Source organism: Ischnura elegans, chromosome 4, assembly GCF_921293095.1.
Source record: "Ischnura elegans chromosome 4, ioIscEleg1.1, whole genome shotgun sequence".
Classification (NCBI taxonomy): Eukaryota; Metazoa; Arthropoda; class Insecta; order Odonata; family Coenagrionidae; genus Ischnura; species Ischnura elegans.
This window is the reverse complement of record NC_060249.1, coordinates 73,922,965-73,947,982: the sequence shown is the minus strand read 5'-3', so window position 1 is coordinate 73,947,982 and position 25,018 is coordinate 73,922,965. Positions and strand designations below refer to the sequence as shown.

The window sequence follows — 25,018 nt, the reverse complement described above, 5'->3', positions numbered from 1 at the left end:
GATCGTTTGCGGCTTAAACTTATTCACCCAATTATTTAAAAATAAAGTACATCGCCTTTTATGTTAGTGCATTTCGCACAAATATTTTTCATTAGCACCGGCTCTGATTTCAAAATGAAACTCTCATTATCGAGTTCAGTATGCATCGACGTGTCGTCATCAGTTCACACAGCTCGCACCTAATTAATGAAATTCATTTGTTGAAATCATTGTCGGTAAGTAGAAGCAAATCAAAAGTATGGAATGCGTGCACAAAGTGAAGTTTCCTCCCCCAGACCATTTCGATTTTCTGTATTTTGAAAATATTGTTTCTTCTAAATAGCTGGGTATGAATGTTATGCATTTTTAAAAATTCTGCCATCTCCGAAAGTGTTGCCGTCACTGCGTAAAGAGATACTACATTACGCCTTATTCACGGTATCATTACAAATTGATAAATTTAAACTGAAGTTGCAATCTATTGTATGATTTTGACGTAAGGTGTTATCTGTTAATTAGTAATGAGAGCGTTTCGTAGACTTTTAGGGTGGATCAAGTGAAATTTTATCCATTCTGAAAAGAATTCTCCTAATTTAATTTTACTGGTAGGAGGTACTGTATCCAAACAATCTTAACTGTTGACCATTAACGGTTGTAATTGATACTTGACCGGTCAAATTCGCCGCTCTATTCAAATCCCCATTTATTTTAAATCTTACGGTTAGGAACCGTTTATAAATAATGTAGCCATAGCGAATTTACGGTGCCTAATTCAATATTCAAGGTGATAAAAAAAATTTGTGAGGCATACATATTTTTTCTGATTCGTTCCATAACGTACACAGAGCATTTGAAACAATGTATGCGCTGGAATTAGATGCCCCTTTGGTAGGACAATCCCGTTTAGAGGTCACCTACAACCTAGTTGGTTAGAGGTCACAAACATCACGGTAGGAATGCAATACACTTGGAAAAGAAATGTTGTCAATCCAATCGAAAGTGTCGTCACTAAAGCTGGAAAATGTAATCACATGCAATATTAAATAAAATGAAAAACAATTATTTTAATTTTGTAGTCACGTTAATTTTATTTTTAAGAGGTTCTTTTTTTAACAATTAATTTATGCCTTAGCGTTGATTTTTCAATTAATAATAAGTAGATGATCTGATATTTCAGTTTTCTATAGTATTATAGCCAGAATGCAAACGTTTCCACATCACCATCACATTTTGAAAATCTAATCAAAGTGTCAATTTATAATTTACTATTATTTTTACGAAGTAAACGATAAATTTAGCATAAAACCAAAAGCGGTTATATAGGGTAGTACTTTTGTTAGTTTTTTCGTGAATTTAGAAAAATTTCATTGGAAAACAAGCTATTTATGACATAATTTAAAGCAGGGTTTCCACTTTTGCACCACTCCCTCTAGAATAGCGTTGCTGCATCGAATCGGCATCGACATATCGTCATCAGCTCGCTAAGTTCGCGAGAGGAAGGGAGCCTGGAGGGGATAGAAAGATAGGGTTTTCGCGGTCGTGAGCCCGGGATTCATCGTTTGCCCGCAACCCGAACCCTTTTTCACCCCCAGGGCCGATCCCTGAGGGTGTGCGTAACGTCTTCGTCCTGGGGCAGCCACAGGGGACACCCGGGTCACACAAACACGTGCAATCGATATGTGGGCGTTGGAATAAGTCGAGTGCACACAGCGAAGTCATCTACGGCGGATATGATGAATATATATACCCGGCAGTGAGCGTTCCACGTGCGGCCGCGGTGGATGTGGAGAGGGGCTGCTAAGTTTGGAAAGGGAGACGGATCCTGAATTTATTGGTTGCTAGGCCAATGGACCGTGACCGAAGCCTCTCGTATTTATTCGCGAATGATCAGAACTCCACCACCGCCAAATCGACCATTCCACCCGAAGAGCAGTCGAAATGATCCTAGCAACCGCTGCACACCTATTAACTGGCATTTTAATCTCGATTCAGTATTATGCTATGTTGTTATGGTGAAGGTTTTCTTTTTAAAAATAATTTATTGGCGAAATTGAATGAGACTTGATACATAAAAATCATTTCGCATGAAAAAAATTAGAAAAAAATCCCCTCTCCTGGGAATGGAACCAGTGACCTCCTGGTTTATTGGCTATACTGCGCCCACTACTACGCTATTCAGATTCTTAAATTTCCAAATTTTCTTGATAGGGCGGTGAGTTTATGTTCACATAGCAGGACTGATATTTAACTGGGAATAATTTTTTGGCCTCCCATTCTCCATTCTACGTACTTTACTTCATCATATTATTCCTTATTTAACATCCTACTCCAGGTACTCACACATAGCCAAAATCATGGTAAAACTTGTGTGCGATAGCCAAACCCCAAAATACGTCTTCAATATTTACTTTAGTTGAGTCAGCTTGTATAAATCTTTTCAATCAGCCCTGGTTTTCTCATTGTTCCTCCAATCCTAGTGGTCCTTTGCGGATTTATTCAAGAAATTCAGTAAAATTGAGTGGGATTATCAGTCGCTGACTGTAGAATTTTCTAGAAGTTTCTAGAATTTTCTGTCTTTTATATAATTCTTACGGAAAATTAACTAATTGAATTCCAATGGATTTAAAAACGTGGTGCCTCTTAAGTTATTATCGGATCTCGCCTCGTATTTATTCAATTTTTCCCGCATTTACCGGTGACCTGTTACTATATGCTGGAAACTCCTAGTGTTGGTGGTCGCAGTTGGTGTGGCGAAATGAAGCTATATAAATGCTAGATTTGGCATAACGGAAGGCCCTCTTATTAAAATGCGCCTCTCGGCGTGGAAGGTGCGATGGAGAAGAAGCCATTAGGTCACTGAGCTACGCTGGAGCTTGTCTGGATCTTTGTCGACCGATAAATTTTGAGAGCTGGGACCATCATCGAAATAGTAATTCGATGAATACCCTGGATTGAAGAAGAGCCTCTCTCCATGACATTCATAATTGAAAATTCAGCACGCATTTTCGATGGCGTGGGAGAGAGTCGACGCGATAAGTGATTCAAAACATCCATTTTTCCATAACTTGTCTCCAATCGTGCGCGTTGCTCACTCATTTCCTGTTTTCGTCAGCCCGACAAGTAGTTATTTTGGATGATTTTGGTTAGAGCTTACCCCACACAAAATTACAGGCTTGTTTCATAGGCATTTGCAAAATATTTTTTAATGATAAATATCATAAAAAACCCTAGGGTGGGCAGTATCAGAACACACAATAAAGAATAGAAACTAACACTCACTAAATAACTAAATTTTCGGTGGCATTACCACCTTCCTCGGAGTTAGGTTAAAGACTGTAGGTAGAGGGTAAAGGATAGCTGAGGGAAGGGGAAATAGAGGGGAGGTAGGGTCCAAAGAGGGGGGGAAAAGAAGTGGGTTGAGGCAATTAAGGGATTAGCGGTGGATGTTTAAGCCGGGAGGAAGAAATGCTTTGAATAGCCAAATGTAGCTTAATTCAATAGAATTAAGTTTGAGTGGGTGGTCAGTGGGGGGAAGGGAGGCTAAAACTGAAACATTGTAGCAATCATTGAATTGACGCTGATGAGTGGCCGCATGTTTCGCCACTGGGAAGGATGCAAAGTCAGAGGAAGAGCATGATGCTCTGTGGTTATTAATTCTAAGATTAAGGGGAGTTGAGGATTTGCCTATATAAAAGGAGGGACAGTGCTTGCATTGAATAAGGTAAACTACATTTTTTGAGGTACAGGAGGCCGCAGGAGGTGGTGGTAGGTAGGAGACGAGATGACTGGGGATAGAAGGAGGGGTAAAAATAGGGCAGGTCTTACATCTAGGACGACCGCAGGGCGAAGGTGTGCTAATGGGAGTATTGGGTGACTTCTGTAAGGGGTTAGTAGAACGGAATAAATTTAAAAGGTTTGCAGGTCGTCTGAATGTGACAGTAGGGGGTTTGGCGAAAAGATTGGCCGTCGACTTATTGTTTTTAAGAATAGGGAAGAGGTCTTTAAGAATAGATTGCAGGGATTGTATTTTATGAAGCATGTTTCTCTATGTTTTTGAGGCTTAGGCGTTGACATGTTTAGAGAAGGCAAGCATTCGAAATGCTGTGCTTCCGAAAAATTATGAAGATATAATGTCGTCATCATCATCGACCGAGTAAGCTATGAGGAAATACTATGAAGAATGGGAGATGAGAGAAGTCTTCTAAAAACCTTAAGGAGAAGACCTTTTAGAATAACTTTGTGGGTCAAATTATGAGACGTGATGAAAACATTCTTAGAGGGACAGGTGGAAGGGAGGAAGGGAAAGGGAAGGCCCCGAATGAGTTACATACAGGATGCGTTCCGAAATTAATGCAATTGAATTTCCTGCGCCGCTCCTATTGGTGGGAGTGGGATAAAATTACTTGGAGTAGGTGGAGAGAACTCTAAAATTTACAGCGATACCAGTTTCAGTGCTCTACAAGCTGTAGAAGTGGCAGGACGTCTGTTATTGTAAACCTCTGCGCGCCGACCGTATCACGAAAAGAATGGACTCGACAATCGAGGAAAGTTTAAGTTTCATGCTAAACTGAAAAAATCTTGAGGAAACAAACAAAATGATTCTTGAGGATTACAGGGACTATGCTCTGTCCTACGTGCAAGTTTTGAGGTGTTTAATAACGTAAATAAGGGCCGGGAAGGGGTGAATCCCCAAAATGGCAAGAATGAGCAAATCAAAAGTGAAATCAGTAATCATTGTCTTTTTAAGCTGCAAAGGAGTGGTCTATAAGGAATATATTTCTCTAGAAAAGACAGTAATGCTACCGATTACATGTAATGTGGTGGAAAGACTCCGAGAAAGGGTCATCAGAGCGAGAAAAGACATCTCTGATACCCGGCTATTTCATCTCGACAAGGCGCCTTGCCACAACGCTCTACGAGTCCGCAAGTTTCTGACAAAACAAGAGGTTCAAACGCTGCCCCAACCCCCTGTAGTCCAGAAGTCACCCCAGCTGACTTCTTTCTGCTATCTAGGAATAAGATGGCCTTAAAATAAACCCATTTTTCGACCTAAACAGAGAGAGTCGTCCTTGCCTTCCTGGGCGCGTACCGGTACCGGTTATGGCCGATCGGCTAGAAAAAATATGTAGAACCTCAAAGGAAGTACTTTGAAATTTTTAAATTGATTATGCAAATATGTTCAATAAGTTCCTTTTTAATAAAATTATTCCATTACTTTCGGAACCTACCCTGTCGGACAGGTTATTCAGGATGTAAAAGAGAAGAAATACGTCACTGTGAAAGGCTAGCGAATAATAGAGCGGAATGGAGAGCTGCGACAAACCAATCTAATGATTTTTGGCGTATGATGATGATGGAGTTTAATTTGAAGAGACAGCTTCACGCGTCAAAGGACGGGGAAAAGTTGGAAAAAGTAAATGGGTTGTCAGTGGAGGGGGAGCGATAAAATCAGGATAAAGTAATCACCGAGAATGGTAGTTAATGTACGAACCCTAAGTAGGAATCGGTGTTTCCATTCTGGCCTTTTCTCTCCATCATCATAAATTCATGAAGACAGTACTTATAACTACCAATACTGACCCGTAATGGCTTGCGAGCCTCATTAATCGGTTTATTCTCAGTAAATATTGTTCATGATCACATATCAATTAGCGTAAGTGATATCTGATTCATGATGACTTTACGTCAAGTGTTGCAAAGCATTTCCGACCATTTAGATCTCGTTATCTACCATCTAGGAAGAATAAAAATACACGTTTTTTATTTCGATACTTCTACAAAATTGTGTGATACTTGACACACTTTTCAAAAAGAGCAAGAAGGCTAGCTTTAACAGTGTGAATACGTGGAAATATTTCTTTCGTTTGATAAAATCATAAATTTTAATGGCGAAATCACTTCTTAGCAATGTAGCTGCTTTTAATGGTACATAATTCGTGTGTTGCTATAGGTCTACCTACTTATTGCAACTATCTGCGGGTTTGTATATTTTCAAGCATTATATGCCATCACATAGACATTAATAACTTGAAAATATGCAGTGATTTTTTAAAATAATATATTTAATAGGTGATAAGTCTCTCCTCTTTCCATATTTCATTTCTATATGAAAGAGCAGCTGTTGTAATCTTTGTATCTGTATTTGTTTTCTACTAATTTCATCTATGGAATTTCCGCTCTCAGCTAGATGTCTACGGATCCATTTGCTTGCATGTGTCCATACATTTAAGTTATTAGTTAAATTAAACACAGCAACATTTCCATAGGAGTTATTCGAACACGACGCGTTTCATTGTTTCAACAACATTATCAAGTGCAAGTTTTTGTGACTACGAAACGCGTCGCGTTAGAAAAAAATCCTGTGGAAGTATTGCAATTTTTCATTTAACTAAATTTAAGAACTTCCACCAGATCGTGCGTCATATCATGAAAGACATACATATCAGGTTCTAGCCACCTAGTGATTTTAGTGTATCAACGTCCCCAGCCGTAATTCAAATCCTGTTTGGGAATATTATGTGATCTTTCGCCATTGGTTTATTCCTCATCTTTATGTTTTGTTAATCTCCGCGGAGAGGATTCTTTGAAATTGCGATGGTCTCAGAATACTTTCCAGCATGCTAGATTGGCATTGATATTCAGAGTACGAAAGACCGGAGAAAGGGCTCACTTCAATCGTGCCTGCATCCGTCATGGCTCATCCTGATCTCGACGTCCGTGCGGTCAACAGTGGTCCTAATGCTTCCCTTTCGCCTAAAGCCTCCAAAGGTTTTGGGATCCGGAGCAACCGAAACAAAAGTCGTAAATTTCACTGCCGGGAGTCCCTCTCAAAAGGTATGCCGAATAAATCACGAGCGAAAATATTTTTCCTCTGATCCCAGCGGCAGTGATAAAGTAGTCCAGAAGTTTGTTCCGTGTGTAGCTGCGGGTGGTTCGTTTGAATCGATAAACGGGATCAAAAAGCGTAGGCCAAAAACAAGAGTACCAAATTTTCTTCCGGAAGGTGAGTTTCGTAAGATATCGTGATCTCTAACTCTATGACCTTTGCCGAATGGCCATGTTGTGAACTGTTATGCGTTGCTAGTTCTTAAAAATAAATACCTGGCTTATTGGTTTAATTTTTTCATGCCACCGTCCATTTTCTCTATATTTATCCTAATTTCGCCTCCTAATTTATATATTATGATCCATTTATTTTTATTCGGTTGTTCGTATTAGTTTTTGCCCATCATCAGTCTCATACGATTTTAATAAGGAAGGGTGCAAAGCAGAGGGCAAAGATGGAGGGAGGAAAAACGATGGACGGGGATTGGTTGTGTTCTTTCTTATATATGTAGTTCACCTTCGAAGCCGAAGATAGCGGGTCATCCCGTTGAAACGTCTGCTAATATTTGTGAGTGTCTTTTTTATGTGTTTCTGTTACGTTAGACACTAATATGCGTCGTTGTAGTGCAAGGAAGAAATTTAAACATACAGAAATGATGACTGAAATGGGTGGAATATTTTCCATTCCTTAAGCCAGTAGATTACCTGAAATAATAAAAATAATGTTACGTAATATCTTGTATTTCTCATTGTCGTTTCCTCACCACTATTTTCACGTACTGAGAAATCATTCTGTGCCGCTTTTCGTTCAGTATACGTGAATTTTTATGTTCCGTTACTGCGTCTGAAAAAGTGTCGTTTTCTCTGTTCAAGTACATTAACGTGTTTGATAGGTTGGCAAGAATAATCCCATTACTTCGAGGAGGGTGGCTGTAGTTTGTGAACAAACTATAAATTATGATCCAAAATGGAGAGTCAGGTATTCAAAAAAGTTCAAAGTCATTGTTTCGGATAATTTAGGGCTTCAATTATTTTTGCTGAATCCATTCTTGATGCAAAGATCCGGAGATGCAGATCAGAGTCCGTGGTCTTGTTTTTTACGCCTATTCTTTTATTTTTTCCTCTTTTTCTCGACCAGTTAACTCCAACAAATCCTAACTAATATTTGTACATCTCATACCTCAGAATTGATTTTCTCTCCACTGTTTAATTAATAATATACCTACCCTCAGGTAAGCCACTCTTTAAGCAATAAAAAGTTATACGCATAGGCAACATCATCAGGACGAAACCGGTCGTCTTGAATAAATCGTGTGAAAAAGTACCATAACTATTTTTTGTTTACAATGGATTTTCACAAAGTAAAGCCTGAAACAATCGAGTTTTAAGCCACTCTTTATTGGTTCTACCTTTTCTGAACGTGTAAACAGATATTTGTTTAATTCTACATTCATCTTCCGAGTTCATTACTAAGTTTTTGATCACGTTGTAGAATTTTGAATGAAATCATATTATTCTTTTTCTGTGGTTCTTTGCATGTTATTCTCATGGTCGACATCACTAGCATGATGTAAAATTCATTTTAACTTTTTAATCCCTTGGTATAAGTAACTTCTCGTAAACTAAGTGGTCGATTTTGTGCTGGTGCGTGGAAGCATAGAACTTGGATGCGTGTCGATGAACTTTATTGCTACATGAAACAGTAACTATCAAAAAGAGAAATGATCTTTAAATTTGTCGACTAAAATCGCCGCTCGAAAGGGCAGTCATGGCACCTTCGGGATTTTGAGCGCCGTTACGGGAGGCCGCGGACACTGTTAATCGAATGCCTTGCGCTCCCCTTTCACCATAGAGAAACTCGGATAATCAATGACCGGACGCATCATTGGCGTGTCAAAAAGCCCTTAAGGTTGGGGAGGGTATTATCGGAGCGCCATTGCACGGCGCCCAGTCTCTGGAAAAGCCCAGTCGACGGTTTGCTCTGACTCGTATCAACATGCAGTACTATACGCCACACCAGCATTTCCAATGAAGTGTACCAAAATAATTATGTTGTATGCTAAATTGGCGCAAAGGGTAACCTAATTTTACGGATGGGGTATTGATGGGGAAAATCAATTTAATTTACCTGAGTATTTTGCTGTAATGAAGACATTATAAGAGAATTTTTCCAGCAAAAGAGGCGTTGCGCGGTTTGGAGGCAAATAATTACCGATTCCTTGCCAAGATGAAGTTAGTATAGTACGGGGAATAAAAGTTTTCATATTTTGCAGATGTCAGAGAATCTTAGTGGTAACTGGTGAGAATAGGGATAAACCCAATAAATGGGAGCAATGCTAAAAATGGGCGTGTGCAGTTTCAATATCAATTTATTTTTCAAAGGTGTAAAATGTGTATATTTTTCATTTGTTTTTGCTCTTGGCGGTGACCATTTGTTGGTTTCAGTTAAAAACGGGTTTAAGTATAAATTAATTAATACTTTAATCAAAAACTTTTTGAAAATTCCACTTATATATTTTTTTCAAACCGACCGCGGTTACAAATGTTTACACAAATAACGTGTCAATGACAGGTATACTAGACTTTGAGGAAAAGTTAACATTGCTGAAATAATTTTCGAATAATCAGTGACCATAGATCATAATTTGTTGGTGTTTGAGAGAAAACAAATCGAACGAGCAGGTTGGTGCTAGTAGATATGGTGCGTGAGGTGAGGTATTTGGAGAATTAATTTTAGAGGTGTCAGAGTGTGTTGAAGGATCGTGTGTAGATAAGCAAGATTTTGATGGAGAACTTGTTTGAAAGGCGTTATTTTTTAGGAGAAGCTATTTAATTTTACGCGCTTAAATATTGCTAGGAAGAGGCGTATTCTTTATACGAAATGATCAATAAGATCATGTACGAAAATTTGAAATGATGATTATTTCTGCTTCCGTAAAATCTTACCTTTATGGGACGCATCATTCCTGCTCGAATGGTCTTTTTGACTGATGTAACGACTGGCATAATACTTACATTATCAACTTAAAATTGTCATTGTTTAGAAGAAACAGCCATTAACATTTGCCTGGATCCACGAATGTAATGTTTTACATCAGTAATTTATTCAATGAAAAGTCTTCGCATTTGAGGTGCAGGAATATATCGGCATGGATGTCGCCTTGTAGTTTCTTGTTGGATATCCTGAATATCTTTATGCCCTGAAAATGTATTTTATTTTGATAGCATAATTTAAAAACGCATAATACTTCACGAAAAAATACATAATGCTTCCGGTTCCGAGCGGATGTTATCCGTACTCTTAATTAGTTGACGAATTATATCAATTATTTTGTAAGCCAAGAACAGACAATCTGGAGTTTTACATAATCGCACTCTTTCTAGTCAAGTGCTCCCAGTTGAATGAAATAGAATCGAGGGAATACTGCAATTTTATGTACGAACGGAAAGTCTATTTCCCTCTAATGTTCTCGACTTCGCTCCTTACTCATGCTAGCCAACCAGCTAGCCATGGATCCGGAAAAGTTCGTTCACGTCTCGGAAGAATCATTTGTGACACGCTGCCAGCATTTTTCCGCGGGCCCGCTTCCAGAGACGAAGTCACCATCTTTGGATAATTCCTTTTTATCCGCCGTTTTCTCCCGCTAATGGCGGCATAATTGCGCTTTGTTTCTAACAGATGGCGTCTTTTATCACTCGGCTCATTTTCCTGCGATAGCAGCTCCCCATTTGGGCCAATAATAGTCGCTTTAACGATCAACGGAAGGAGGCAGGGTTTTTGGATGCCTGAAGGTCTTCTGGATATCCCCTCAAGCCCACGTCCCTTTTTCCCCTACCCGCTTAATCATTCGGTCACAGCGAAGCGGGGCTGGCGAGGACCAGGAAACTGAAAGCCATTGAACGCTCGTAAGGGAAGAAAAGAAAGAATTCGCGAAACGAGGGAAACCAATTACGGTACTCGCCTAGGGGGGGTTGTTTTTTCTCTATTTTTTCGTATTTTCTAGCCAGTCTCGTCGTCAACGCCAGTGTTGCGAAAATTAAGCGCCTCGTAGTTTTCTAGTTTGATATCCCGAAAATCCAACGGATTGAAAATTAATTCCTTCGCAAGTTCGTCGTCAACAAATGATGGGTTTTAGGAATTTCGTATTTTCGTTAGAGAAAAGCTTTCGGTGTCCAGAATTTTTTACTTAGGTTCATTTTATTTATTTTCACAGCCTAAGACGGCACATAGGCTTTTTATTGGGTTTGGATATATTAGGAGTTTTCGATAAACATTTTGATTTTTGGTGATTTGATGTAAAATATCTACAGTCTGTGTACCATAAGGTGGCGCACGGGTCCGCCAGCTACTAAGAGAGTGTTACAAAACATGATAGTACTTTTTAAGTACTTTGCAAATATTCTATTTAGATTGAGACATTATGAAAAAGTAAATAATTCTATTAGAGGTGCTAGTTTGTGAAAAATTAAGGAAACAGCCGCGAGCCCGGGGGAGGAAAGGACCGACACAGGTTGCTGGCGGGCCCGTGCGCCACACTACGGTATACAGACTGTAATGCTCTCGCCGTCAGTTATTGGTGCAAGTGCATTAGCTGCATATAATTCTCATTCGATGTTCGCATCCTCGAGCTAAACTGCATTCGCTAAGCCATAACATGCGATTTGGCACAGACATCAGTAATTAATTATTTTTCGTTTTTTCTCCCAGTTCGTTGACATTATCAACTGAGTAAGTTTTCTCGTAGGAAGACTTAATCCTCCTCCCTATGTGTTCCTGATCTCATTTCTACATCGGCTGGAAGAAAATATAATTCCGATGTAATTTTTGCTGAAGTGGGGAAAATAAATAGAGTATTTTAACTTAGAAAACTGGGTTTTTAAATGTTTTGCCTACTTTCAAAACTTCCTTCAACCCCTATTGGGAAACGCTGTTTCGTGTAATAGTAACTAAGATTTCAAAAAAACATGAAACTGTGAGCTCTTATGCCTCCTACCGAACGCCTACTGACCGATGAAACGATCATTGATCACGGATGAAGCCACGCCCAAAACTTGATGAGAAGCAAATCTTTTCTCAGGTCAATCAAGTGCACGCTCAAAAATATCGTCTTCTCAGGGCTCGTGAAATGACGCTTACTTCTGGGCGGGGTTATTTAAGGATTCTTGGCTGGAGTTGTATGCTTTTCCCGTAGCATTTCATTGCCAGAGATGAAAGAAAGATCTTGTTTCACTATTGCACGAATATTACAAAAGGATCCTCAAGTTGGCCTCTAAATGTGCTGTCAACCACCCGGCATTTAATGGGTTTACAAAAGTCGCCAATCGCGTCGATGAAGGATGTACTGATCCAGTTTTCACGTGGTGATGTGGTATAATTAGCGGTGTTAACCGAAATTTATATTCATGATGATACGATCTATCAAATTCATAACTTTTCTATGCTATTCCGCGCAATTGTAATCATTATACTGTAAAATACTGGGGAAAAAGTGGATCGCATTGCACTCATCACCTCGCCGCGGACATTTTTTGAAAACCGATTGAAATGCGATCGGATTGGCAACAGAAATCAGTCTTCTTTGGGAAGAATTGGGCCTCCTCTATGCAGTCCTCGTGGGTCATTGGTGAAAATTACTTTAATAAGAGTTTACGAGTAAGTTCGGTTGGTTAACTTCATCATTTCGTTGTAATGAGTTCAGTGCTGATGCCATGAGTTGAAATTCCATTCTCCCGTCCAAGAACCCTCACTGCTTCCACTTGTGTCAGCGTCCGCCAATTTCATATTCTCCTTATCTATTGAAATATTATCTCCTTCACTTCCTCGTTTTTTTCTTTCTGTATGCATGTAGGTATGTTCTCTCTACTTTATTTCACAAAATTTGCTTTTCCGTTCATTTTTCATGCTACCGATGTAGGTAGCATGGAGGATATTTTGAAGGGTTCTGTATTCAGACTTGCTGATAATGATATTTGGTTTATACTTTACTTCAACGGTTTTTCGAGAGCGAGGATAAAGTGTTTTCTTTTAGGTGACTGGTAGCAATTGATGTATTCTTGTGATATAGAATTCGGGTTCATCGATATTCCTACTGGCACTGTCCCTTCGTCGGAAACCCGATAACTTGAGATTCAAAGTTCTGATGCCAATATTTCTCCAGGTTTTGGACGTAAGAGGACCTTATTGCTGGGGAACTTCCGCTGCACCATTTTTTAAGTTTGATTTTCCGACCTCTGCCACTCATTAATTTACAAGGTCCAACTCTACTTCTATTTTAGTCGTTTTATTTCATTTCATCAGTAGCTTCGTCTCGTTTAAGAAATGGGAGTGCGAAATCTTTTGTGAGTGTGTGTGGATTACATTATTTCATGCCCCTTAATCCGTTGAATGTTGGCTATAACTTTCGCTGGATTAATTTTATAACAATTTTTTTATCTTTGTTTCGGCTCGGATTGTAATAATAAACAGTGTTTATGAAAATACGCCAAAAATTATTGCTCTTTTCCTATTTGAAAGGTTTTCTTTCAATACGGGATATAAAAAAATATTTAGAGACGCTTTCTTTGTGGAATTTTGAACTCCACGATATTTACCTTGTTTTTACCGTTTATTATGGTGTCAATGAACTTGAAAATTCTTTTTTTATATAAATAATAGAAATTTTTTCAGGAATGAGAGTTGCTCCAAATTTTGTATTAGGTACTCTAGATGATGCATTAATATTGGTTGAAATTCACATTCCTGGAAATGCCCTCCTGATTGTCCCTTTAATTTTTTATTACTATTGGAATATGTAATGAAATTTCATGTACCATTAATAGTATGGATTTTTCTCCATTGCCCGTTGACGATATATTTTTCGGAAGGAACTTGTCAAAGTATTGTATGATAACCTTCGTTTCAATCTCTATTGGTATTTCTTGGGTTTAGTTTCGTGGAATATGGTGCCTGTCGTACGTGGCTATGCTCCGATAAGAGTTTCTCTGGATATTTTTCTCTGAAAACGTTGTGATTTGTTATTAAGTTATTCTTCATATTAATTTCTCGTTTTTGGGGTGAATACACCAAAATTCGCTTTTCCTTTTATGAAACATTTTCTAGAGAACAATATCCCTCAGGGCTAGGGAACTTCACCGCTAAAAAAATCTCTTCCAAAGTTGAGCGATTTCCCTCCAGTTTCATGAAGTTTGTGGGAAAGAGCGCGTAGAAATTCTCTTCATCATACCAAAACTTGGCATCCCTCAGGGTCGTATCATGCTTTAGGCATCGCTTGTCAAAAAATTGTTTACATTTTAAGTGGAACTTATTCGAATGAAGACCCTAAAAGCAAGAACTCTTCTTATTAATGTGAATTTTAAGTTATTCTCGATGTTAATTTCTTGTTTTTCGGGTGAATACGCGAAATTTTGATTTTTCCGATTCCGACTCGAATTGATTGAGTTTAAAAAATGAAATCACTCGCATTTTTGTGCTTGATTGTTGCGTTTCAATTTATCTAGTGGGTGACGACGTAACGTCGAAGTTCTCAACGACTTCAATGAATGTGACGTGGAGACGTAACGAAAATCGTTCTCCGCTGCAGTCCGATGACCATGGATGCACAGTGGCATTTTTCCATTCTCGTTTGCCAGCGAGATCCGGTGATGGCATTGAATTCTGAAATTTTGAAACCTCCACGAAATTTCTTTTTAATTAATTAATGAGTGGCTGAATGTCGATTAATTTTTTTGTCAATTAAAATTATTACATGTATTTAAATGATTTTTTATGTTGCCAATTTGAAGTGCACTTGTAACCGTGAAAAATGATACAAAGGAGCTACACTTATCAAAAAATAACAAACCAGTGTAATAGATACATGCTAAAAATTGACAGCATTGTATCATTATTTCGGAAAATATAAGTTAATTCACGGCGTTCCAGGAGGAATCTGCTATACTTCAGGAGATGGTTGGGTACAATTTATCTTTGAACTTAATGAAACGAGTGATTTGAGCGAGTACCAACAATACAATTGCTCAATCTCACCCTTTTTGAGAAAATTGTTTCAGACAGTTATAATTGCACATTTTTGTCCAACCCTATTTATTTGATGTTCTTAAAATCCAGAGTGTTAAATAAAATGTCGGAAAGGCTGGATAATCGAGAAAAATCGTTTTCATAGTAACTGCAAAGTGCATCCAAAAAATGTTTACGTTGCCATAGCAACTCAGGAGTTGCGACCCCATGCTTATTGACAAAAAATTCTTAAAATTGTCTTCCCTACCGTCTCCTGAAGTATTGCAGATTACTCCTGAAACACCCTGTATTCGATACCTCCACTGAAAAAACGTTCAAAAATCGCCCACCGAATCAAATCCGTTCATCTAGTAGGCCTAGTTGTACTAGATGAGCGGATTTGATTCGGTGGACGATTGTTGAGCGTTTGTGCAGTGGAGGTATCGTATTGTTCCCAGGAGACAGCTTTCAAGCTGAGAACTGTGACTTTTACAACGGCAGCGGTACACAGTTGGACTTGGACCCTGTATTGTTGACCTTCTGCCGTACTGTCATGAATGAAATTGCAATTTCGGGTCAAGAGTGAACGACCCAATTGTCCGTGCATTCTTTTCATAACATTGTCTTCTTCTCCTTTGCAGATTTGATCCCCCGACTCGACGACGCCTAGAAAAATGGAGCGGTGACGTGTCCTGCCCTATTACCTCCTCCGTCCGCTGCGCGCCGCCGCCGCCTGAGGGGGGGCCGTCCATCCCCGCCCCTGCCAGCGACCCGGGGTCATCCATCCCATCACCACCCTCTCGCTTTGCCGTCTCCCCCGAGTTGTGAGTGAGGGAAGTTGGGCGGAGAAGAAAAACATGGCCGCGGCAGCAAGGCAGTCACCGACCGCGGACGAGAGTGTTCCGCGCCGACGTCCTCGTACCGCGTCCCCCACATGGTGGTGGTTCCAGGTAAGGAATTAGCTGACTAACAGAAAATGAAAGACATGCCCTACAATTTGCTTGTTTTTTTCCTGTATCTGGGAGGAATTTTAAGCAAATTTTATAAAGCATCCCTATTAAGATATCATTTTAAATGAGTAAATGTCTTAATAATGATTATTATTAAATATTTTATAACATTTACAGTGGTAATATTTAAAAAAACCTTCAATTCCCTCAAAATTTGTCTTGATTTTACCGCCAATTTGTTATTTTACAATTTCAGAAAATAATAGAAATTTTATCGATATTTTTTATGTACTTCTGGATGATTTCATTGCATGTGTGTGCGTTTTGAGGTTGTGAAAAGTCGATATGACTTTGCGTGTAATTTGAATTTTACACTTCTAGTTCTCCAGGTCCAACAATATTGTTAATCTCCTCGATTCATGTATGTTTTCCTACGTATTTTTTTCATATTCTTTTGCTCCCTTGGAAATCCTACTTGCGTACCCCTGATATCCAAAAAAAAAAAAACCTTCAGCTTGTGTTTCACATTCTCAAGAACTCAGACATGTGACGCTTAATGCAAACACCCATGCTGTTAGCTAAGAAAGCCTCAGGCAAGACTGGAACCCACAACCCTGCTAATTTGCAGTTAGGTTGCTAATCCCATCAACCCCTGAGGCCCGCCAGCAACATTTTATTGAAAGCGTGTGGTAACCCTTTTTCAGGTTGGCGGAACAGTTGCCCTCCTGCTTGCTATTGCCAGCACCACTGCCGGAGTGCACTCTAACCAATCGCCACCAGTTGTGCCCACCACGTCCTCCCATGAGGACACTGGGACGTCTTCATCTTCCTCAGACTGGGACTTTGGGTTTGCTCCAGATAGTGGAGCTCCAGATGCTGCTGGTGTAGCCTCTCCTCCTGTTGAGGTTGACAGGGATGCCAAGAGGGTCACAGTGAAGAGGCTGTGGGGAGTTCCTGATGTGTCTGCGGTAGTTGGAAGGCCTTTCCGTCTGGATGTGCCAAAAGATGCGTTTACGGGTCACGTGGAGCGTTATGAGGTATGTTACTCTACGGGGTAAATCTACTCCCCATTAGCTTCTACTAATGAGCTACCCTTGCTGGAGCTTAGAATGTTGAATTAAATTGTACTCAAGTGAAGAGAATTTAAGAAAACAAAAATAATCAAATTGGAATAAAATCCAAAGATTCAAGCTCGATGAAGTAGAATTTTTCCATACTGAAATAAATACTTGGAATTTTCTATGATTATTAAATTTATTACAACTTAGGTTTCAATTGTACTCCATCGCCTTGAAGATGACATAGTAAAATTGAAATCTAGGTCGTAATAAATTTTATAATCATGGAAAATTGGAAGTATTTATTTCAATAATGAAATTTGGGTAGAGTGAAATAAAATATAGGTAAATTTTGTAATTTTCGCCCAATTTCCAAATTTTGTAGAAATTTACATGGATTCAAAGAAAATTGCTCAGTGCTGAGTGGTTTTTTTAACCCTCTCCTTCCTAAACCGCCCGAAACCGGCCGTAAACATTTCCCCGTCATGCACGAAGTTTAAATACCCATTTGCCCCACTGGTAGACCTATTTTTCTCCGCGATGAGGAACTGACGCAGGTTACTTCAATTAACTTACAATAACTTGAAAGATATTTAAGTATTTTATTTTAAAATTTGTATAAGTTTTAAGAATATATTGACTTATTGAAAGAAGTTTGCCTTACCTTATATTGAATTTAATTCCCTCCTTCAACTCCATTTCCTTGGTGATATTGATGATAACATCCTAATTTGCAAAGAGGTAAATCGCATCCTATGCATTTCCATGACGTTTCTATGCTCCGACCAGTAGGAGTTATTCTTTTCTTGGAGCTGCAATAAGCACACACTTTTTTTCTCCCCACGAACTTTGCAAGAGAGTGTTGCTGTCTCAGTGAAAATGTGCCCATCAGAAGGATTCTTTTACGTCCTACTACTTTACGGGAGGAGAATTTCCCTATCATCTGCCTGTAAAGTGCTAAGTGGAAATTTCTCCTCTCTCCTCTTTGGAGGCTAAGTTTTTTTGGACATTTTAATTCCTCAGGCCTTCTTTACAAGATGATCTTTTAGTAGCACATGCGTATGTGCTAATCGTAAGTAGTAATGTCATGAGCGTCACACTTGAAAAAAAGCTATCAAAGTAAACGTGATGATTTTTCCCTAAATAGTTTTTCATTAAATTCATTACAACTTGCGTCCCAAGAAACATTTTTTGGATTTCTTATATCTTTTTTCCTAGGTACACATTTCCCTGCAGAACGTAGCCATGGGAGCTTGCTAAAACCCAAACTTTAAATCCCCACTTCGTTGGCTTTCCTTGGATGTATTGTTTTATGTAATGACGTCCTTTAAAAGAAACCATCGCTGCGTCAACACTTAATTCCCTACCTGGTTTATACTTTTGATGAAAAGTTTCCATTACATCAAGAACCGGCCTAATTTTATGCAATACATCAAAACCCTCCTCTCCCTGTTTTTTCCTGAGTTATATCACTAATATGGAAATATTTTGAAAATTTTGAGTATCTTCCAAAGGTCATACAGCCACGAACAATTGAGATGTCAATATCTTGGCTATGCCAGTAATCTCTGCTTTCAGGCAAATCGAATATTACCATGTATACAAGCACTCCAATGTATGCCACCATCTCATCGCACGTAACATCTACCCAGTGTTTGTCAGCGTTTCCTGAGGAATGTTGAAGATGTTCTGCATATTTGTTTGTGTTATTGACAATGTTGTAAAAGAAATCTTTGCCCCCTAGCATATATTTCAGAAAGAAAAATTCATTATCACCTATCGCCAAATTATGAATAGGCCCTCTCTCTCTTCTTTGAACTCCGACGGTTCTTTAAAAATCAGGGTGTCCCTCCAAGAGTTATGCTCCTGAATATCACCTTTTAAATCACTCGCACTTGGGGTAACGTCATCCTTTAGTTCTACTTCACTTGATTTGTCACTATCACTGTATCCTTCTTCTCCATTCAAACAACTAGAACTATCTGAATCACTCGAAAATTCACTTCTGTTCACTTCTTCTGCAATAGCATCCTCACTTAAAGAAGCCATGGTCAGGACTGAGGAGCATTAGGTTTCTTTTCATTTGAGCTGAGCTTCGCCTCCTTGCCATATGAGATAGGAAAAGTGTGAGAGTGCGTGTGACCACCCACAAACAGAACTGAGGGGAATTAATTTTCTTTTCATTTGAGCTGAGCTTCGCCTCCTTGCCTTGTGAGATAGGAAAAGCGTGAGCTTGTGTGAGACCACACAGAAAGAAATATCGCCATCAGATGTGACATTCACTCTAATTAACTCAGGGCAGGCCAAGGGTTTTCGTATCACACCATTTTAAAATTGGCCCTCGTAAAAATCCCATCTTAATAGCTTAAAAATCTTCTCTAACTACTTCTCAGTTAATGTGCCACGCTGGAACAAAGCACCTTATTGTCTCGGGATTTTAGCTCATGGTGACGACGTTCTGCTTCTTCTTAATGAAACGAGAGATAGGAAGGATGCTTGTGCTAGCAAAGATAAACACTCTCAAGATAAAACAGATGCCTATGAAGCTGAAAAGGCTGCCCCAAACAGAGCAGGGCAGGCCGGGCGGATTCGGCCGGTTTATGAAGGAGCGACTTAAATGGCGGCGGCCGGTTTCGGCCGGGTTATGACGGAGCGGAGAATGAGGCATTTAAACTTCAATAGGGAGAGGGTTAAAGAAAATAGTTGTCATAGTTAAGGTTGAAAAAACTACCCTCAGTGTGTCTATTTTATTTGTGAATGGTAAACAAAATATGAATTTGTGACCCCTAAATATGATCTAAATAATTTCTGTAGCTTCAATCATTTCATGTACATCACTTTGCTGTTTTTTAGGCATATGGCCCAGGGAATTCACCATTGCCTCAGTGGGTATCTCTTCTGGATCCTAAACATGGTCGATTGGAAGGTGTCCCTGGACCAGGTGATGTTGGGGAACTCTATGTTACAATTAAAGCAGTGGCTCCTTCAAGGAAAGATATGGATGAATTTGAACTCCCTGAGATGGCCAAGGATGTGTTTGTCATCGAAGTACTGCCATCACCCCCGTGGCCATCATCTGCAAGTGGAAAGGTAGGAAACTTTGATTTCTTTTGTGTACATTGTTTTAATAAAACTAAACAGTTGTTTTAGTTTGTCAGCAGTTGTTTTAATAAAACTAATGTCAGCAGTACTGCTCATTCAAACTTCAAACATTGTTTATTTCAGTGCATATTTCGTTTAGACATTATTTTGTTATCTTTCAATAAATATAATTACTCTTGTTTATTTTGATCTCCAAAGATACTGGAGGAAGTAAAATATTTCAGTTAAAATTGGTAATTATTAAAGAAAAAGTGTTTTACATTTTCCCTCCTGTAGTGGATTTGATTGTAGTCATATCAGCTATACAGTGCAACCTCGATATAACGACACCCCACGGTGCACTAATAAACACTCGCTATAGCGAATTGTCGCTTTACCGGAGGTGGAGCCAATAATAGCCAATATACCTGTTGCGAACAGATATACAGGAACAGGAGTGGTGCGGCGACAGATAAACATCTATCCGATAAACGTAAGCATAAATCCAGACGAAAGGCGATGTTTTTTTGCATCACTAAATTTCCTTACTTGAATAACGACTAACTATTCAAACAATTTATGAGCGCCGCACTGAATAAAAATCATGCAAAGCATTGTTTCGTCAATCATTATATTTATCAAACGACAGTTTACCACATAAATTTGAGACTGAGCACTCCATTAACTTCATTTCTAACAGATCGCTAGCAGTTACAGAGGTTAAGGAGTCTTGATGAAAGTCTTCCGGCGGTGAAACCCTCGCTATGGCGAGAGCCGACGCCGAAAGGGTCTCGTAAAAACGAATTTTTTAACACGCTTATTATAGGGTCAATTGACGGTGCATCGGCTATCTCTCGTAATAGCGGGGGTGTCGCTATAGCCCGTACTCGCTTTAACGAGGTTCCACTGTACTTAACTCTGAAATATCAATTCCTAAAAGCATCTATTTCTGTTCAATTTGGCTGTAATCTATCAAAAACCAGACAAGATGGCTCAGGTCTGTGGTCTAATTGAGATTCAGTATGCCACAAATAGCCCCAGAAATTAATTTTTTTAATACATATTTTTTGCTTTTGTCATTTATTATGTGTTATTTGATTTTAACCGAAATCTTTTATGATATATTTCAGGGTGTGTGTGTAAGTCCATTACTAGTATCTGTTGTCCTGGATGCTGATTTCAACCATTTGGGAGCTCAAAGTCGTGCTAGGGTTGTTGGTGCAGCAGCAAGCACCTTCTTGAGTGTTACACCAGGATCACTCTTGCTCAGATCGCAGACCAGAGAAGACAAGCCTGACCCCAGCGATGGCTCAGTGCTAGCAGCGGGTCCAGGTGATGCATCATCTCCTATGGGAAGAAATTCAAAACGTGGCTCTGTTCTGGAGTGGCAGGTAAGTTCAAGGATGCCTTCATGGTATCCATTTAGTCTTAGCCTTCTAATATTTCTTAACATTAGAAGATTTTTTTCAAATTAATAATTTTTTCAATTCCTGAATATTTTTAGGAAAATATCTTGATTGAAGCTTTCGCGGCTCATGATGATTAAAAATAACTCACATACGGGTGTATGCCGTGTGTCATAAAGGAGATAGCCCCGACGTTTCGCGACCGACTGCTGGTCACTTTTTCAAGGGAATAATGTTGGGATTGGTTTTTTGCTGCCTGTTTATATTTCAGGTATACCCTCCGCCCACCCCTCCCACCTGAAATATAAAAAGGCAGCAAAAAACCAATGCCAACATTATTCCCTTGAAAAAGTGACCAGCAGTCAGTCGCGAAACGTCGGGGCTATCTCCTTTACGACACACGGCATACACCCGTATGTGAGTTATTTTTAATTTGGGAAAATATTTTTAACATCATTGATGAACTTATTTTTACACTTTTCCAACGAGAGATTATTTTAACTCTTTGATGTATGTTATTTACATTAATATAACATCACCTGAATTAATGGAACTTGTGCAGTCTTTTTGTTGTGTATTTTCATGTTTCATTAACAGGATGTTTATTACAGAATCACAAGTGTTATCATATCATAGATTGAATCTACTTTATTTTCTTGATAATCCTCACCATAGATCTTAACCCAAATATTTTGTCCTCCTAGGAGGTTATTTTAAAGAAAGCTTTTAATTATTATTTTTTTACAATAATACTGGGTGTTTCAAATTTAATGACGGGGCTTATATATTTTTTAAATATTTATGACCCTAAACTTACGAATGGTGCTCACATTGAACACTTGTAGGTTTTATGTAAAACTGTTTGAGTTTCTCTTTCATTAGATGTACCATTTCTAGTTTTAAGTTAAGAGTAATAAATATTATAAAGTGTTACAACCCCATATATGTATTATTTATAAGTGCATAACATCAATGCTTCCCATCTGATAAGATATATGCGTCAGTGTGAAATGTTTTATACACCATGTCATCATTTCTTCCAAAAAAAGTATCTTTCATCCTTGAGTATGCATGTATTTCTGTGAGAGAACTTCAATGTCACCTTTTTTTTGGTCAAGCTAATTGAAAATTTATTAAGTTGCTTTCCAAATTAAATATTGCCTGAAGAATTCTAATAGCATTTAAAGTAGAAAGGGAATATATGTTTAGTATTACATATATGTATCAGTTAGTTGCCATTGTAGTAACTCTATGATTCTTGTTTTCTTGAAGATTGGCTGCAACGGTCACATCTGGCAGTGGAAAGACAAGGATGCCAAGGGCACAGGCAAGAGCAAAGGCGACTGGCGGGAAGTTAGCGGTGAATCTGTGGCAGAGCTGAGACGACATGCTCGAGATGGTACCCTGAGTGATACCCTTGGCCTCCCCGTGATTGGTTGGCGTGTGAGGAGAGTGGGAGCTGATGGCCGTCCCCACGGAGCCATGGGCCGTGAAGGAGGCCGCGTGACGAGGTCTCCCAGTCACAGGGTTCGCCGGGAGTGGGGCTCGGGAGACTTTGAGAACGGAGATGACGAGGAGGATGAGGATGGAGAGGAAGAACTGCCCAAGATGTGGTCCGAGCCCTGGGATGGTGATTACGGGTTTGAGGAGAAAACAGCCGAGCGTGTGCCCGAGACGAGGATCATCCCAACAATGGCATCACCCGTGTTTGCAGAGCCAACTGCGGCAACAATCGGCAGCATGGGAGACAGCAGCCATCCCCACAGGCACCACCACGGGGAGGGGGAGGAGGAAGAAGACGAGGACGATGATTATGGCCTATATGCTTCAGTGGCTTCTGGCAGGAACGTTTTGGTGACCAGTCCAGTGCCAGTCTATGGAACCATTTTGCCGACACCAGTTTTGGTAGGTTGAAGAAATGTCTTTATAAAGTGTCATCTTATGAGTAAAATATGCATATGTCTTATTCCCAAGCAATAATTCTAGAAGTGAGAATTTTTCATGAGCTAAAAAAGTGGATATGATGTAATATTTCTTAAAAGCCCCCCAGACATTTGTCTGAAAAAGAGGACTTATGGTAACCCTACAGAATTGTATATTATCTTTCTTGTAATTTTGTAGCATGCTTCTTGTGGCTAACGTTTCATGATTTTTTGGTAGTCATTTTAGCAGTCTGTATCATTCTCTATCGTAAGGTTGATTGAATCTATTAGTATTTTCAGTCTGTTACTTTCACTGAAATAATGGATTTTTTCTCAATATTTTTACTTTTCCCTCTTCCAGGGTAAATGGAATGATGCTGGTAGTATTGGCTGTCATCATCTATCCTATCCCTTTACTCTTTTACATTTTTGTATACATTCCATCCTTGAAGAAGTCATGGTGCTTTCTCGGTATTGTTCCTGGATTATGTTTTCATAGGTTTTTTACTTGACAAGATGTTTCATTTGGAGTAGCCAACATGAGAAACCTTTATAGCTTAAGCTTATGGTGCATCTCAGCTGCTTGGAAACCCAAGAAAATTTTACTTGACTAATGAAAAGGTCATCCTTGATATCTCATGTGTAATCTCAATCATCTAGCCTCCAATTTTATGTAAATCATTTGGGACTGATATTTGCTGTATGTATGTACATATTTATAAAGCAAGTTAACTTGACCAGTTTTATGCTGAGCAATGAAAAGGAAGTAGAAAAGCATATCTTAATTGCATTTTTCCTAAAATAGTTTCTAAGAACTACTTCAAAGCTTTCATGTCTTTGTATGTAATTCAATGAGGAATTAATTATACCCTTACCATGAATTTCCATAGCTTTGATTGTGCCATCTCAACATAAGTAGATACTTCTCTTGTTTCTCTTTAAGTTTAGTCAAAACTTGATATTCCGCTAGTAGTCTATTTTTAGTATGGTTGTCAAATGTGATCTATATTTAACATTGCAATGAATGAATATATCTCTGTTATTACCATATTAGTTCTCCTTGGAACTTACATTTAGTGGTTGAGTTTCTATTGTTTCGGTAAACAAATCGGTCATAAGTTTGAACCTACATGATCCATTTATGTTATGCCTTGAAGCACCTGAATGCAAAAAAAATCATTTGCATAGCTTAGAATTTATCAGTTTCACTGTTTCCTCATAGGTGCCAGTTAAACCAACTCGGTTCCTTGGACTTGACGAAGATGGCAACAGTTTGGAGGCCAGTCACTTTGATGAGCTTGGAGGGATTGACGCTACTCCATCGCTATCCCTCATGGTTGCTTCGTCGCACTTTGCAGCATCTATGTCTTCCCCGTCTATCTCCCCCAGCCCTACACTGTGGCCCACCACGGCCTCCGCAACTGCAGAAAGCAGTGACTTGACTCCTGTGGTAAGCTTTCAGCTTTTACATAGTGGGGAGGTTATCAAGGAAATTAGCCTAGTTCCCAAATACCGTATATCTCCGAATATAGTCCCCCCTTTTTTTCCAAAAACGGCCGCGGAAAAGTAAGGGGGGGGGGACTATAATCGAGTGTAATCCAGTTTAGCATACTAAAGGTGACCATAAAGTAATAAATAACGGCATAATGGCTAATGTTCTCGTAGTCTTTCTATTTGAGTATATTTATGAGGATTATAATCGGAGATATTAGTAAATACTGCCACGTTGTACCGGAAATTAAGACAATTTTTACCACAAATGTTGTACAGATACGATTATTCCGATTCAAATAGCATATCG

At 39.1% G+C, this 25,018-nt stretch overlaps 2 protein-coding genes across 2 annotated transcripts in view; both read left to right on the top strand.

Moving 5' to 3' along the window:
- LOC124158167 overlaps nucleotides 1–15,628 on the top strand; it is a 323,520-nt gene extending 307,892 nt beyond the window's left edge. Inside the window, exon 7 of the mRNA XM_046533352.1 lies at nucleotides 15,442–15,628. Coding sequence (XP_046389308.1) covers nucleotides 15,442–15,628 — 187 coding nt within the window. The remainder of the gene's footprint in view (nucleotides 1–15,441) is intronic.
- The window catches only part of LOC124157671 (dystroglycan 1), a 28,215-nt gene continuing 18,755 nt past the window's right edge, over nucleotides 15,559–25,018 (top strand). Inside the window, exons 1-6 of the mRNA XM_046532603.1 lie at nucleotides 15,559–15,750; nucleotides 16,455–16,787; nucleotides 19,662–19,898; nucleotides 21,020–21,280; nucleotides 22,568–23,200; nucleotides 24,440–24,667. Of these exons, the coding sequence (XP_046388559.1) occupies nucleotides 15,658–15,750; nucleotides 16,455–16,787; nucleotides 19,662–19,898; nucleotides 21,020–21,280; nucleotides 22,568–23,200; nucleotides 24,440–24,667 (1,785 nt within the window). The 5' untranslated portion in view covers nucleotides 15,559–15,657. The remainder of the gene's footprint in view (nucleotides 15,751–16,454; nucleotides 16,788–19,661; nucleotides 19,899–21,019; nucleotides 21,281–22,567; nucleotides 23,201–24,439; nucleotides 24,668–25,018) is intronic.